Genomic DNA, 14,943 nt, shown 5'->3' with positions numbered 1-14,943 from the left:
TAATGTCTAGTTATTAGGGGAAAACCTAAATATTCAAAAGAAGTATGGGACTAAGGCATAGCTAAGTGGTAGAGCTCTTGGTTAGCATGTTTAATCCTGGGTTTAATCCCCAGCAGACAGACAGACAGACACACACACACACACACACACACACACACCCATCTGGCCATAGAACTGTAGGCTGAGAAAATCCGCAAAGAGCAGATAATTCACCTTATACTCTGTGTACAGGCTGGTACCTCAGACTCTCATTCATTTATCTTTAGAACCGATAGGCAGTCATATTTCAGCTATAGCATCTTTTAGACATAAGTAGTGTCCCTGTTTCCAGTCCATTCTTTTTTTTTTTTTTTTTTTTGTCTTTCTAACCCCTGGGTTATACCTCTAGACCTATTTTATTTGGAAACAGGGTCTCACTAAGTTGCTGAGAGCCTCACTAACTAGCTGAGGCTGGCTTCGAACCTGTGTGATCCTCCTGTCCCAGCCTCCCAAGCACGGGGATTACAAGCGTGCCCGCTATGCCGGGCTCCAGTCCGTTCTTGTTCTGGTTCTCCCACCTCAACGCTGCCTTCTATCCATCCCAGGTGCTTGAATGCCTCCTGAAGCTGATGCACAGAGATCCTTGCTGGAAAATCAAGGCTTTTGCCATCCGAGGTACTCCAGTAGTGGCCCCAGTTCCTCAACTCTAAAGATTTCTCTTTCCTATCTAATACAGATGCCCAAAAAACTCTAGCAAAGGTCAGATAAAACAGTCCCTGCCTGCACAATTAAGGATAAGCCCCAAGTAGGTAGTCACTGTTGGATACACCTTGCTTTCCCTGTAGGTTTCAACTATAGCACTCTGTAGAAGTCAGACCAGATTCAATCTCTGGTACTAAAAATAAAAAATAAATTGGGGGGAGGGAGAGATTGTTTGCAATACTCAATTTATTTCTGGATGTGAGGATATTGTGAACTCAGTCTTCGGTGACAGTGGGTCGTGCTGCCCTCTCATCTCTGCAGCTTTGGGACAGATTGGGCAAGTGAGTCCCCAGCTGACAGATCTCCTGCTCTGGGCTATCCACTACGAAGAGGCGCCAGGTGTACGCCTGGAAGCTTGCCGTAGCATCCTAACCCTCAAACTTCAAGGCAACCAGGTCAGGGAAACCTTCCTAGACGTCCTGCTTCTGGAGGAGCACGAGGCTGTTCTAAAGTAAGTGCTAACCCTCTGGACCCAGCCATAACGTGTTGAACTGTCAATTCTCCCATCCTTGTTCCCTCAATGCGCCCTGCTTTTCCAGGGTCCCTAGTGCAAGCCGACAATGGCTCACTGTGCAATTCACCTGCTCACCCAAGTAGGGAACAGAAAACCCAGCCTATCAAGCTCACGTAGCTCATGCGCTAATCCTTCCCCTGCCAGGGTTTTTTCTTTTCCTTTTCCTTTTTCTCTCTTTCTTTCCTTCTTTCTTTCTTTCTTTCTTTCTTTCTTTCTTTCTTTCTTTCTTTCTTTCTTTCTTTCTTTCTTTGTGGTACTGGGGATGGAACCCAGGGGCATTCTACCTCCTACCTCCGGGCTACACCCCCAGCCCTATTTTTATTTTATTATTTATTTTGAAACAGGGTCTCACTGCGTTGCAAAGGGCATAAGTAGCTGAGGCTGTCCTTGAACCGCGATCCTCTTGTCTCTTCCTCCCGATCCAGGTGGTTTTTAAGTTATTCGTAAATTCAACTAAACTTTATCAAGAGCCTATTGTGACAGCAGGCTTTGGAGTCAAAAAGACCAGGGTCTGAATTCCAGTTCTGCCATGCAGTAGCTGCGTGGGCCTGGGAGAAGCTCTGAACTTCCCTGAGCCACTGCTTCACATGTCAAAGGCAGATGACAGTCTGCATTATAGTGCTGAGGTGACGGTTACCGAGCTGATATTAGTACCTGTCATAAAGGGGTTTGATAAGTGCTACATTCAAATATACAATTTCAGCCAGGTGTGAGGGCGCATTCCCGTAATCCCAGTGCTTGAACCTTCGCAGGTTCGAAGTCAGCCTCAGCAACTTAGGCTGTCAGCAATTTAGTGAGACCCTGTTTCCAAATAAAAAACAAAATAGGACTGGGCATATAGCCCAGAGATAGAAGGCCCTGGAGACAGAAGGCCCCCAGTACCACACACATACAATTTTTTTTTTTTCAAAAACTGCATACTATCCATAGAAGCTAAGTGTCATACCACTTTTGCAGAAATGGCACAGCAAAACTGGAGTTAGGACTGGAATTTAGAATTCTTACCTAATTCCAAGTCCCATACTTTTTTAAAGGACAAGGCAGAACAATCTAAGTACTTCTTATTTTTCAGGGAAATTTACCACACAATGAAAATGCTCAACTTAGAAAATGAAGGAAACCAAGAAATGATTCAGGAGATCAAGAACAAGGTAACGAGTTCCCCAGGAGCTTTTCCCTTAAGTGCACATACCCTTTCCCCTCACACAGAGATACACTGTTTGAAGATACAAAACATATCTGCAAGATTGAGATATAAAACCCTATTAGTGCCTCAAAAAAATCCTATTAGAGAGTTGGGAGTGGTGGCCCACACCTCTAATACCAGTACTTAGGAGGCTGAGACAAGGATTGTAGGTTCAAAGCCAGACTCCGCAAGTAGTGAGACTCTGATCAACCTAGCAAAACCGTTTCAAAATAAAAGTAGAAGCCGGGAGTGGTGACACATGCTTGTAATCCTAGTACTTGGGAGGCTGAGACCGGAGGATTACAGGTTCAAGGACAGCTTCAGCAATTTAGCGAGGCTCTCAGTAACCTAGTGTGACCCTGTTTCTAAATAATAAATAAATAAGTAAATTTCTATTAGTAAACTGGGCATGGTGACCCATGACTGTAATTCTAGTACTTGGAAGGCTGTGACAAGAGAATCAGTTTCAAGGACAACTTTAGTAATTTGGGGAGGCCCTCAACAACTTAGTGAGACCTTGATTCAAAATAAAAAAATAAAAGCCAGGTGTGGTTTCAAAACAAAAGCATAAAAAGGTCTGGGGGTACAGTTTGGAGGCAGAATGCTCCTGGGTTCAATTCTTAGTAACAAACACACAAGTAATAGCAATAATGATAGGAAGAAGAGGAAGAGGAGGAGGAAGGGAGAAAAAAAATAGAGCGGTGGGGGTGTGGGGGTGTAGCGCAGAGGTAGAATGCCCCTGGGTTTAATTCCTTGTACCACAAAAACAAAACAGAACAACCTAATGGTAAAAAGACAAAAACTCTGTAGGTCCTATCAAGTACCCTCAAATCAGAGTTTATTGTTGTTTCTAAAATAGTTCCCCTCCCTTCCTGTTTTCTTCCCACTATCCCTAAACCTAAGTAGTTCTTTCTTATTTGCATATAAGCATAAAGAAAGAATGAGGGACTAGCTCAAGCCCCCTAGATTTTTTTTTCCTTCTTCTTCTTTTTTTCGGTGGTACTGGGGGTGGAACCCAGGGGCTACTTCCGGGCTATACTCCCAGACCTATTTTCTATTTTATTTGGAAACAGGGTCTCACTAGTTGCTGAGAGCCTCACTAAGTAGCTGAGGCTGGCTTCGAACCTGTGCAATCCTCCTGTCTCAGCCTCCCAAGCGCGGGGATTACAAGCTTGTGCCACCACACCCGGCTTTTATTCTTTATTTTGAAACCGGGTCTCACTGAGTTGCAGAGGGCCTCACTAAGTAGCTGAGGCTGAGGCTGTCCGCGAACCGAAATCCTATAGGTCTCAGCCTCCCAAATGCTGGGATTACAAGCATGCGCCACCACGCCCGGCTTAAATTTTTTTATTTATATTTATTTATTTATGCAGAACTGGAGGTTGAATCCAGGGGTATCCTACCTCCGAGCTACACCCCAGCCTTATTTTTTATTCTTTATTTTGAAACAGGGTCTCATTGAGTTACAAAGGGTCTTACTAAGTAGCTGAGGATGGCCGCGAACCTGTGATCCTCCTGTTGCAGCCTCCCAAGTACTAGGTACAAGCATGGGCCACCAGGTCTGGCCCAATACAGCTTTTTATTTGTTTGTTTGTTTGTTTGTACTGAGGGTGGAACCCAGGAGCTTTCTACCTCCGGGCTATACTCCCAGACCTATTTTCTATTTTATTTGGAAACAGGGTCTCACTAAGTTGCTGAGAGCCTCGCTCAGTAGCTGAGGCTGGCTTCGAACCTGTGCGATCCTCCTGTTTCAGCCTCCCAAGCGCGGGGATTAGAAGTGTGTGCCACCACGCCCGGCTTCCAATACAGCTTTTTAAAAAAACATCATCTGCCGGGCGTGGTGGCGCACGCTTGTAATCCCCGCACTTGGGAGGCAGAGACAGGAGGATCGCGCAGGTTCGAAGCCAGCCGCACGTGCTGGCTTAGGAGACCCTGTTTCCAAACAAAAATGTAAAAGTAGGTCTGGGAGTGTAGCCCAGAGGTAGAAGGGCTTCCAGGAACCCCAGTACCACCAAAAAAAAAATAATAATAATAATAAGCCGGGCGTGGTGGCGCACGCTTGTAATCCCCGCGCTTGGGAGGCAGAGACAGGAGGATCGCGCAGGTTCGAAGCCAGCCGCGCGCTGGCTTAGGAGACCCTGTTTCCAAAAATGAAAATGTAAAAATAGGTCTGGGAGTGTAGCCCGGAGGTAGAAGGGCTTCCAGGAACCCCAGTACCACCAAAAATAAATAAATAAATAAAATAATAAAATAATAAAAAAAACATCATCTGTTCAAATCTAGATTGAAACACTAAATCAAAAGGACTTGCTGACACAGAAAATATTCAAGGTGGAGATGGCCATAAACAAAGTGAAAGAAGAAGCAAAACGTGTTTATTTACAACCCAAAGAGGGGCAAAAGCCACTGGAACTCCATACTTTTCTCCAAGAAACTTTTCAGGGTAGGTTTCCTCAATGTGAACCCCACACTTTGACTAATTTAATATGCCTGTTCTAGGATCCAGATGTCTGGGAAACTTAGTGGGAAGCCCTAGAAGAATCAGAAAAGACTATTTCCTTTCTTGTCACCATCTGCTCAGTTTATATTTGTTCCCTACCAGGTTTTTACTCATTTGCTATTTTGTCTCTTAAAAAAAAAAAAAGTAGCTCAATTTTAACTGATTTAAAAGTCAGTTCAAAAAATGATATATTAAGCTGGCCTGGTGGTACATACCTGTAATTCCAATACTTGGGAGGCTGAGACAGGAGGATCGCAGGTTCAAAGCCAGACTTGGTAAAAATTAGCAAGATTCTCAGGAACCTAGTGAGACCCTATTTCCAAATAAAAAATAAAATTGGGTTGGGGATTTCATTCAGAGGTAGAATGCCTCTATGTTCAATCCCCAGTGCCACAAAAATAAATAAATTAATTAATTAATAAATACAAAATGCGGATGGTATGTAGCTCAGAGGTAGAATACCCATCTCTGGAAAGTGGGGTTGAAGAGACCGCTATCATTTTTATGTACATCTGTGCTTATGTAACTTACAAAAAGACTTATAAAAAAAGTTCTCAAGCACAGAGGCACAGTGGTAGACTCCTTTAATCACAATAGTTAGGAGGCTGAGACAGGAGGATCAAAGGTTCAAAGCTAGAGTGTGGTAACAGTGAGGCAGTTTTGTGTGTGTGGTACTGGGGATTGGACCCAGAGGCAGTCTGTCTAAAGCTACACTTCCAGCCCTATTTTTACTGTTTATTTTTAAACAGGGTCTCACTAAGTTGCTGACAGTGTTACTATGTTGCTAGGCTCTCCTCAAACCTGCAATCCTCTAGTCTCAGCCTCCCAAGTGCCCATGTGAGACACTGGCTTTTGTTTTTGTTTTTGTGGTACTGGGGTTCCTGGAAGCCCTTCTACCTCCTTGCTACACTCCCAGACCTATTTTTATATTTTTATTTGGAAACAGGGTCTCTTAAACCAGCTAGGCTGGCTTTGAACCTGCACGATCCTCCTGTCTCAGCCTTCCAAGCGCAGGGATTACAAACGCGCCACCACGCCCGGCAAGAATAAATCTTAAAACATTGCTTGATGCACATATTGTGTACTTAGATAGAAATATGGCTTAATTAATTTTTTGAGGTACTGGGGATTGAATCCAGAGACATTCTACCTCCAAGCTACACCCCAAGCCCCCAGCCCTAATTTTTTCTTTTTTGCAATCCTGGGGATGGAACCCAGGGTGCACCACCACATGCACCATCATGCCCAGCTAGCTTAATTTGCAATCAGTATAAAATATTAATGAACTTGAGGCTTGGGTGGAGCTAAGTGCTTAGTGATATTTGATTGAAGCCACTAGGGGATACTGTTAAAACTTGGTAGCAGGGCGTGGTGGCGCATGCTTGTAATCCCCGCGCTTGGGACGCGCTTGGGAAGCAGAGACAGGAGGATCACGCAGGTTCGAAGCCAGCCGCACTGGCTTAAGAGACCCTGTTTCCAAATAAAAATATAAAAAAATAGGTCTGGGAGTATAACCTGGAGGTAGAAGGGTTTCCAGGAACCCCAGTACCATCACCAAAAAATAAAAAGTAAATAAAAAATAAAAGAACTTGGTAGGTTATTCTCTGCATATGATACTTTGAAACATTTCTATTCTTTTTTTTTTGTTTTGTTTTTTATATAGTATTCGGGATTGAACCCAGGGGCATCTACTTCTGAGCAACACTCCCAGCCCAATTTTTTTATTCTTTATTTTGCAACAGGGTTTAACTAAATTGTGGAGGGCCTGCCGGGCATGGTGGCGCACGCTTGTAATCCCCGCGCTTGTGAGGCGGAGACAGGAGGATCGCACAGGTTCGAAGCCAGCCGTGCTGGCTTAAGAGACCCTGTTTCCAAATAAAAATATATAAAAAATAGGTCTGGGAGTGTAGCCTGGAGGTAGAAGGGCTTCCAGAAACCCCAGTACCACCAAAAATAAAATAAAATAAAATATAAATAAATAAATTGTGGAGGGCCTAAGTAGCTGAGGCTGGCCACAAACCTGTGATCCTCCTTTCTCAGTCTCCCAAGTACCTGGATTACAAGTGTGTGCCACCACGCCCAGCTACATCTCTATTCTTAACTGGGCTTCAATTTTATTTTTTCTTTTCACATACAATGTGGATGTATAAGCTTAATGCAGCCGCCCATTTGCAGCCATTTGGACACTTTGAACAAGATTGTGGCAGTTTTTGCACAGCTTTAAGATAGAAATACCTGGTACTCTGTATATTTCATATATTATTGATGCCATTTTAGAAGAAAAATGTAAAGGGTAGGTAATTAAGTGTACTCATAGCATCAAATAAGATATATAAAACAGCAAAATAAAATCCCATTAGGTTGTAAGTACTACAAAAATAAAAGTCAACTTTTACTAAGGGGAAGTTTTCATCCCATTGATTCTTGGTGCCTTTGGGTTAGACTGGGTTTTAAGAGCTTCATCATTTGAGGATTTTGACGTATTATTGTTTTCAATAATGTCCTCTCTAGTTCTCATGGAGTATATAGAAAAATACAGGCAATATATATGAATGTGATTAGTAACAATGATGAAAGTGTTAACCTACCAGACCCAGGCGTTAGTGAATAACTGTACATAACCTCAGCTTTTAACACACGTGTATCTTTTCCAACCATGAAATCACAACCATGGTGCAGAGCTTATTCCAAGTACAGAAGGTCCATGCATGGTTGGCATTATTTCCTTTTATTTATGGTAGATGTTCAGCTGACATAGAAGTTGACCAAAACGCTGCCTGTTCTGTTAACTTTCTGTATAATTCACTTAAATAAAGCAAGTTAACCTCAATGGTAACAGTTAAAATTTCCATCTTATGTGTTTAAGTATTACCATGATGCTGCTGAGCATTTTCTTTTGATTAAAAAGAAAAATGCCATGGGCTTCAGCCTTCTTCCATCACTTTTCTTTACCAGGTCCATTAATATGTTTATAATACCGGTGCCAGTTATTTTATCTGATAATGCTTGTTATGGTATTTGTGTACTTGTTTGCATTCAAGTTTTGTTCAGTAATGAGTGTGTAAACTGCATATGTGAAATAAATTTTTTGGTTTTTTGTTTTTCTTCTTTTTTTTGGGTGGTACTAGGGATGGAATCCAGGGGCTTTCTACCTCTGGGCTATACTCCCAGACCCATTTTATATTTTATTTGGAAACAGGGTCTCACTAAGTTGCTGAGAGCCTCCCTAAGTAGCTGAAGCTGGCTTTGAACCTGCGCTATCCTCCTGTCTCAGCCTCCCAAGTACTGGGATGTGCGCCACCACGCCCGGCTGTGAAATAAATTTTAATACTAATGTAAAAAAAAAAAAAGCCAAGTGTGATGGCTCATGTCTATAATCTCGGTACTTGGGAGGCTGAAAAAAGAGGATCCTAGCAATTCAAGGAGAGACTCAGCCATCGAAACTCTCAGCAACCCAGCAAGACCCTGTTTCAAAACAAAAAATAAAAGGGCTGGGAATGTAAGCTTAGAGGTAGATTTGACCCTTGGGTTCAATCCTCAGTACCAAGAACGGCTCTCAACCTTGAAAAATGGAACCTACCATTTATAGTAATAGAATCTTACAGTCCCAGACACAATCTAAGTAAGGGTGGAGAAATCAAGCTGTACCAAAACATACCTACAAAATCTGTGTGCCCAAGTGTAGCCATAACCTCAGGTCACTCAGCCTGTTGCCTACCTGCCATCACCCCAACCAAACCCAGGTCTTCTGGTTCCAAGTCCAGTGTTCATCCTGGCTCACCAGGCTCTTTTCCACCAATCATGAGGATATTCACTTGCCAGATTTGGGGAAGTTTCTTCCAAATGCCAGAAAAATATGAGAGTGGAAAGCAACTTGAATACAAGCCTTCCCTTATTGCCAGCTTGCTTGCTACAAGTTGATTAAGACCTATGACAGCACAGGTAGGGGACAGTGCTACCCTTTGAGGCACAGTGCCAGCAACAGATTCAAGCCAAAAACTAAGCAAAAACATAACATATACTCTTAGCTGAACATGCTAGTGGAAAATAATTTCTCCACTAGGATTATGCTGTTAGAGGTCTAAGTAGCATAGCTAAAATGAGCAAATTATCCCCAAAGTTAAAGAAATGGCCTCTTCCAATGAGTTTCTCTTATTTCATTTGTGTGTGACACTAGGGACTGAACCCAGGGTCTCACACACATGCGCTCTACTGCCAACTTTTATACCCATAGCCTTCTCTTCTTTAATTCTTTAAAAAGCAAACATACGTGACCTTTGACATCTTTTGTGTGTGTATGTGGTTTCAGTCTGAGAATTGAACCCAGTGGCATTCTACCTTTGAGCTACACCCCCAGCCCTATATTTTATTATTTTGGAACAGGGTCTATAAGTAGCTGAGGATGGCCGCGAACCTGCAACACTCCTGTCTAAGCCTTCCAAGGGATTACAAGCATGAGCCACCACACCAGGCCATGGCCTTTGACATCTTGCAACCACCCTAGGTTGTTTTTCATCTTAACCATTATAGTTTTTTTTTTTTCTTTTTTTTTTTTAATGGTACTAGGGATTGAACCCAGGAGCATTCTACCTGATTTACAACCCTGGCCCTATTTTACTTGTTCTTTTGAAGCAAGGTCTCGCTGAATTATGGTATGCTGGCTTTGAACTTGTGATCCTCCTGTTTCAGACTCTGAAGTACTGAGATTACAGGCTTGTGCACTGTAATCAACCATTACTGATTTTCCTCATCTTCCTCCGCCTCCTAATTTTTTTTTCAAGTCAACCTACACAATAACCTGCCTCAGAAAAGGGAAACATCTTAACTGGGCTTGGTGGCGCACGCTTGTAATCCCAGCACATGTGAGGCTGAGACAGGAGGATCGCACAGGTTCGAAGCCAGCCTCAGCTACTGAGTGAGGCTCTCAGCAACTTAGTGAGACCCTGTTTCCAAATAAAGTATAAAATAGGTCTGGGAGTATAGCCCGGAGGTAGAAAGCCTCTGGGTTCCACCCCTAATTTCACCAAAAAAAAAAAAAAAAAAAGAAAGGGAAATGTCTTTAGTACTTTAATAATCTTCTAATATTCATACAAAATAAGAAAACAGGATTCTGGCCCTCAACCCTAACCCCCCAAATTGATGAAAAACAACTCATATGAAATATACAACTTCCAAACTAAAACTTCTGATGCCTCAAACAGAATGCCAGATCAGCACACTGAGGCCTGAGGGGAAGGACGCTGGCGCTCTAAAATGATCAGGGATCAGGACTACTTCTGCAGAGGCAGCTCCTTTTAAAAAAATTTTTCCTCATCCAACTTCTGCTTTTACTTTTATACCTAGATGAGGTGGTTCTTCCTAGAAGAGAGTCTGAGGTTCATGACATTGAAGCAGCCATCAAGGTAAATGTGACCATACTGATGGGTATCAAGGTAAGATCTTGAGTTACAAGGGAAAAAAAAAAAGTGGTAGTGGAAAATCAGTACGGCCTTGATTCCAGTCACCAACAAGAAACTAGTTTAGAGCTAGAGGAATCTTGGTGAGCAGCAGCCCCTTGTCATACAACATGGTTGCCAAGGAAAGCTGGTCCTCCACACTATCGCAGGGCAGGTCCCCTACTTTCACAAACTCTGGATAGGAGCGAAGCAAGAGTTCCATGGCATCGGCTTGTTGGGGGTCTATTTCCAAGCACTTGGGTTCCTCCAGATGATAAACACGAGAGTTTTCCACTGTGTAATAGAGAAATAAATGGTCTCCCTCACCCACAAGCCGAGCTATCCCATCCTGAAGCATGTGGACTTCTGTTTCTGTTGTCAACTGGGCCCCCACGTTTACAGGTTCTCCAGCCTCCCAGCGAATTGGGAGTCCGTAAACACTTAGCGCCCTCTCCCTATCAGTCAACACAGGGGGCAGAGAATCGTGGATAAAGTCTTTGGCTCGCTGGTCGGCCACAGCATCAACAGGAGCAAAGTGTCCCAGGCGGGCAACCAAGACCCGCACCTTTTCAAAGAAAGCAGTTCTTCGTGGATCCTTGGAATCAGAATGCTGGGCCCCCATGTAATCCAAGAAGTCTCGCGGTAGACCCCTTCGAAATTCTACATTTTCTTCCACTGCGGCCTGAATGGCTAGAGGAAGTACCGCCTCCAGGAAGTCGCCCCAACTATTACGCTGGAACGTGGACAAGGTGAGGTGCAGAGAGTGGACTCCATCCTGGCACTCGGCTTGGTGAATGAAGCCTCGAGGAAAATAGAGCAAATCTCCAGGTTCCAGCACGGTCTGCAGCACCGGCTCACCAAGGTCCTCCTGGCTGAAGTTGGGGCTGGAGGTCAGGGCCAGTTCCTCGTTTGGGAAACGGGGTCGGTAGACACGCCAGAGTTTCCTACCTTCCAGCTGCAGCACGAAAGCCTCGATGTCATCGTAGTGGGGGGCAAAGCCCTGCGAGTTGGGCGGCGTGAGATAAACGTTGGAGCCCGCCATGCTTCCAAACTGCTCCTGGAGCACAGCCAGGAACTGCCACACGGTGGCCGAGAAAGCCTGCGGGCAGAGGAGGCGCAGGGAGCAGCCGGCCCGGTACAAGGACCACGCGGCGGCAGGCAGGGCGCGGCCGGGCGGGTTCAGGGTCTCCCGCCGCCCGTCGACGTAGCGCGCGGCGTCCAGGTGCTGCCCGAAAAGCACGTCCTCGTCGCGCAGCATGGAGTCCAGGTCGGCGGTGGAGAAAAGGCCCTGGTAGTAGGTGTGGTCCTGCCGCCGCACCAGCACCGCCTCCCGCTCCCAAAGGCGCCGGTAGAAATGTTCGGGCGGCAGCGGCGCGACCAGCCACTCGAAGAGGCGCGCCGCGCGCCGCCGGCTGCTGGGGATGCGGCCCAGCTCGGCCAGGACGCGCCGCAGCGGGGAGTCCCCGGGCGCCTCCGCGCCGTCCCCCCGCGGCCCCGACGGCGGGGCGGGCGGCCGCGGGCGCGCGCGCGGGGCGGGGGGCCGCGGGTTGGCCGGGGCCCGCGGGCGCGCGGCGGCCGGCGCCTCGGGCGGCGCGTCCTCGGGGTCGCTGGCCGTCGACGCCACCCTCGAGCCCTCCGAGTCCTGGCTGGGCAGCGCCGCAGCCCGCAGCGCGGCCACGCGGGACGCGGCGCTCCTCCTCAGCGGCCTGCGGAGCTTCCTGGGCCTCAGGGGCGCGGCCAAGACCGACCCGCCGTGCGGCTGGGACTGGCGCCGGCGCCTCGGCCGCCCGCGCCTCGACGGCCCCCCACTGGCCCGGAGCCCGTCCATGCCGAGCTGCCCTCCCGGCCGGCTCGGAGAGAACGGAGCTCAGCCGTGCCACGGCCGCGGCGCACTCTGGGAAGGGGGCGTGGCCTCCCCTCCGGGTTGCGCTGGCCCCGCCCCCGCCCCGCCCCTCCTGCGCGCCGGGGCGAGCCAGCTTTATTAAACGCCCGGCTTCGCAGAGAAGCGGCAAAATCCTTGCCGGACCAGGGATTCCTATTCAGAGGCTAGTTTAAAAGTCAGGTTCGAGGCCAGCCTCAGCAACTTAGTGAGACCCTGTTTCAAAATAAAAAATATAAAGGGCTGGGGGGTGTAGCTCAGAGGTTGGATAACTCTGAGTTCAATTCTTGGTACCCTGCAATTTTAAAAGATCAAGTTTGCAGGCAATTCAGGAGAAAGAAAATCAGCTACTTGTTCCTTTCCTTCTAGCCTGTAAATATTGTGTGAGTAGGGTATTTTTCAACAGCTTCCCATCAGAAAGAGTGTAGTTCTTGGTCCTGGGGGATGAGGGAGGTGTTACTGGGGATTGAATCCAGATGTATTCTATTTGCAACCCCAGCCCTATTTTATTTTTTGTTTTGAAACAGGGTGTTGCTAGGTTGTTGTGAATCTGACTGACGTCTGTAATCTCAGTACTTGGGAGGCTGAGACAGAAAGACTGCAGGTTTGAAGTCAGCCTCAGCAAATTAGTGAGGCTGTAAGCAACTTAGTGAGACCGTTTCCAAAGAAAATATTAGTAAAATATCCTGGAGGGTGAAAGCCCCTGGGTTCCACCCCCAGTACCAAGTAAAATAAAAAATAAAATCAGACTGGGTGTGTAGCTCAGAGGTAGATTCCTGGGTTCCATCCCCAGTTAAAAAAAAAAAAAAAATGCCCTCAGGCAAAGGCTGAGGGTCTACATAAATCCCCCAAACTTTTTTTGTTTTGTTTTCAGCATTCTTTAAAACTGCCATTCTCTCATTTCTGAGGTTTTATTTTATTAGCTACAAGGATTCCTGGGAATCTTACATCTACCCCCTCTGGTGTGTGTGTGTGTGTGTGTGTGTGTGTGTGTGTGTGTGTGTGATACTGGGGAAACCCAGCCAGGGGCTTTCTACCTCTGAGCTATACCCCAAGCACTTATTATTTATTTATCTATTTATTTGTGGGCATGAAACCCAGGGCCCTTCTACCTCTGGGCTACCTCACATACCTATTTTATATTTTATTTGGAAACAGTCTCGCTAAGCTGCTGAGGCTGGCTCGAACCTACCATCCTCCTGTCTCAGCCTCCCAAGTACTGGGGCTCCAGGCCTGTGCCACCAGGCCTGGTTCCTCCGATCCCCAGAACCACACACACAAAAATTAAGAAATAAAGCAGTGGGCGCACTTTGAGTGGCTCCATCTCCTAAGTACATCCCAGGAGTGCCAGTCCTCACTCATAGCTACAAGGGTGTCTTTAATTAAAAGTAAAACAGCAACAACAGAAACCACAAGGGGAGGGAATAAAAGTGTCTCACAGCTTCTGCCTCTTCTGCTTCTTTCTGTTGCAATATCCAAAACACAAGCAAAGCCCAGAGATCACCATGCGCCCGGCCAAACGCCCTCAGATGAGTAGTTCAGGCCTCTCCTCCACATCAGTTTGTGATGAGGGTCAAGGGAGACAGGTGTTGAGCTCCTGGGTCTAGCTTATTGAGTCTGGCAATTTATCCAGCCGTTCTGACAAGCCATGGCTAAAGGCATGTTCAGTTGGGTGTGCCTTCTCACGGGAGGCCACATGTCTGGCACATGCACTCATCTGCTAATATTTCTCTGCAGTCTGTGAAGCCTCGAGCACCAAATCCCTGGTTACAAAGTGTAATCCCAGACATAAACATGGGAAACAGAAGTCAGTCACCACTTGTCAAAGATCTTCGCACCGCCCGGGAAAAAAGGATTGACAGGGGGCCATTTGACTCTCCCAGTCCTGCTCTCTAATCGGGTGAGTACCCAGAGGGAGGATTTTTCCAGCATCGAATCTTCTCTGTCTGGAAGGAAAGGTGCTCATCTCCAGACTGAATGTTTCTCTTGCTCCAAGACACAGGCACCAGGTCACATTCTGTCTCTTTCATTGATAATGTACAATCTTATTATCAGTTTATAAAGAAAACCTAACAGTTGACTTAATTTATTTTGTCTTTTTTTGGTACTGAAGATTGAACCCAGGGACATTCTACAAGATACACCCCCAGCCCTATTTTTTACTTTTATTTAGAAACAGGTCTCACTATGTTGATGAGAGTCTCATTACTTGCTGAGGTTGTCCTCAAACCTATGATCCTCCTGTCTTAGCCTCCCAAGTACTAGGATTAGGATATTATGCATGCTAGGCAAGTCTCTACTGCTGATCTAAACCCCCAGCCCATTTTATTTTTTATTTTGAGACAGAGTCTTGCTAAGTTGTCCAGGATGGCCTTGAAATTGCCATCTTCCTTGCCCCAGCCTCCCAAATAGTGGATGGGATTACAGGTGTGCACCACCCACATGGATACTTGCTTTGACTTTTTTTTTTTCCCCCGGTACGGGGGGGGGGGGGGGATGGAACCCATGGGCATTCTACCTCCAAGCTACAGCCCAGCCCTATTTTTTTTAATTCTTTATTTTGAAACAGGGTCTTACTGAGTTGCAAAGGGCCTCACTAAGTAGCTGAGGCTGTCAGCGAACCCGGATCCTCCTGTCTCAGCCGCCCAAATGCTGGGTTGATTTGACTTCTTAATGCACCATTTATAC

The 14,943-nt window shown here is 46.2% G+C and overlaps 2 protein-coding genes across 2 annotated transcripts in view; one reads left to right on the top strand and one right to left on the bottom strand.

Moving 5' to 3' along the window:
* HEATR4 (HEAT repeat containing 4) overlaps positions 1 to 14,151 on the top strand; it is a gene marked incomplete at both ends in the record, with an annotated part of 38,308 nt that extends 24,157 nt beyond the window's left edge. Inside the window, 6 exons of the mRNA XM_080707175.1 lie at positions 585 to 654; positions 1,003 to 1,192; positions 2,328 to 2,406; positions 4,725 to 4,884; positions 10,285 to 10,343; positions 13,993 to 14,151. Coding sequence (XP_080563301.1) covers positions 585 to 654; positions 1,003 to 1,192; positions 2,328 to 2,406; positions 4,725 to 4,884; positions 10,285 to 10,343; positions 13,993 to 14,151 — 717 coding nt within the window. The remainder of the gene's footprint in view (positions 1 to 584; positions 655 to 1,002; positions 1,193 to 2,327; positions 2,407 to 4,724; positions 4,885 to 10,284; positions 10,344 to 13,992) is intronic.
* Positions 10,456 to 12,204, bottom strand: RIOX1 (ribosomal oxygenase 1; the record flags this gene model as incomplete). The annotated part of the gene is made up of 1 exon (XM_080706981.1): positions 10,456 to 12,204. One exon carries the CDS (start codon positions 12,202 to 12,204, stop codon positions 10,456 to 10,458), a length of 1,749 nt encoding a protein of 582 aa, XP_080563107.1.
* Positions 14,152 to 14,943: the final 792 nt, after the last annotated feature.

Source organism: Muscardinus avellanarius (genome assembly GCF_963383645.1).
Source record: "Muscardinus avellanarius genome assembly, chromosome: 12".
In the NCBI taxonomy this organism is placed as follows: domain Eukaryota; kingdom Metazoa; phylum Chordata; class Mammalia; order Rodentia; family Gliridae; genus Muscardinus; species Muscardinus avellanarius.
This window is presented reverse-complemented; position numbering and strand designations above follow the sequence as displayed.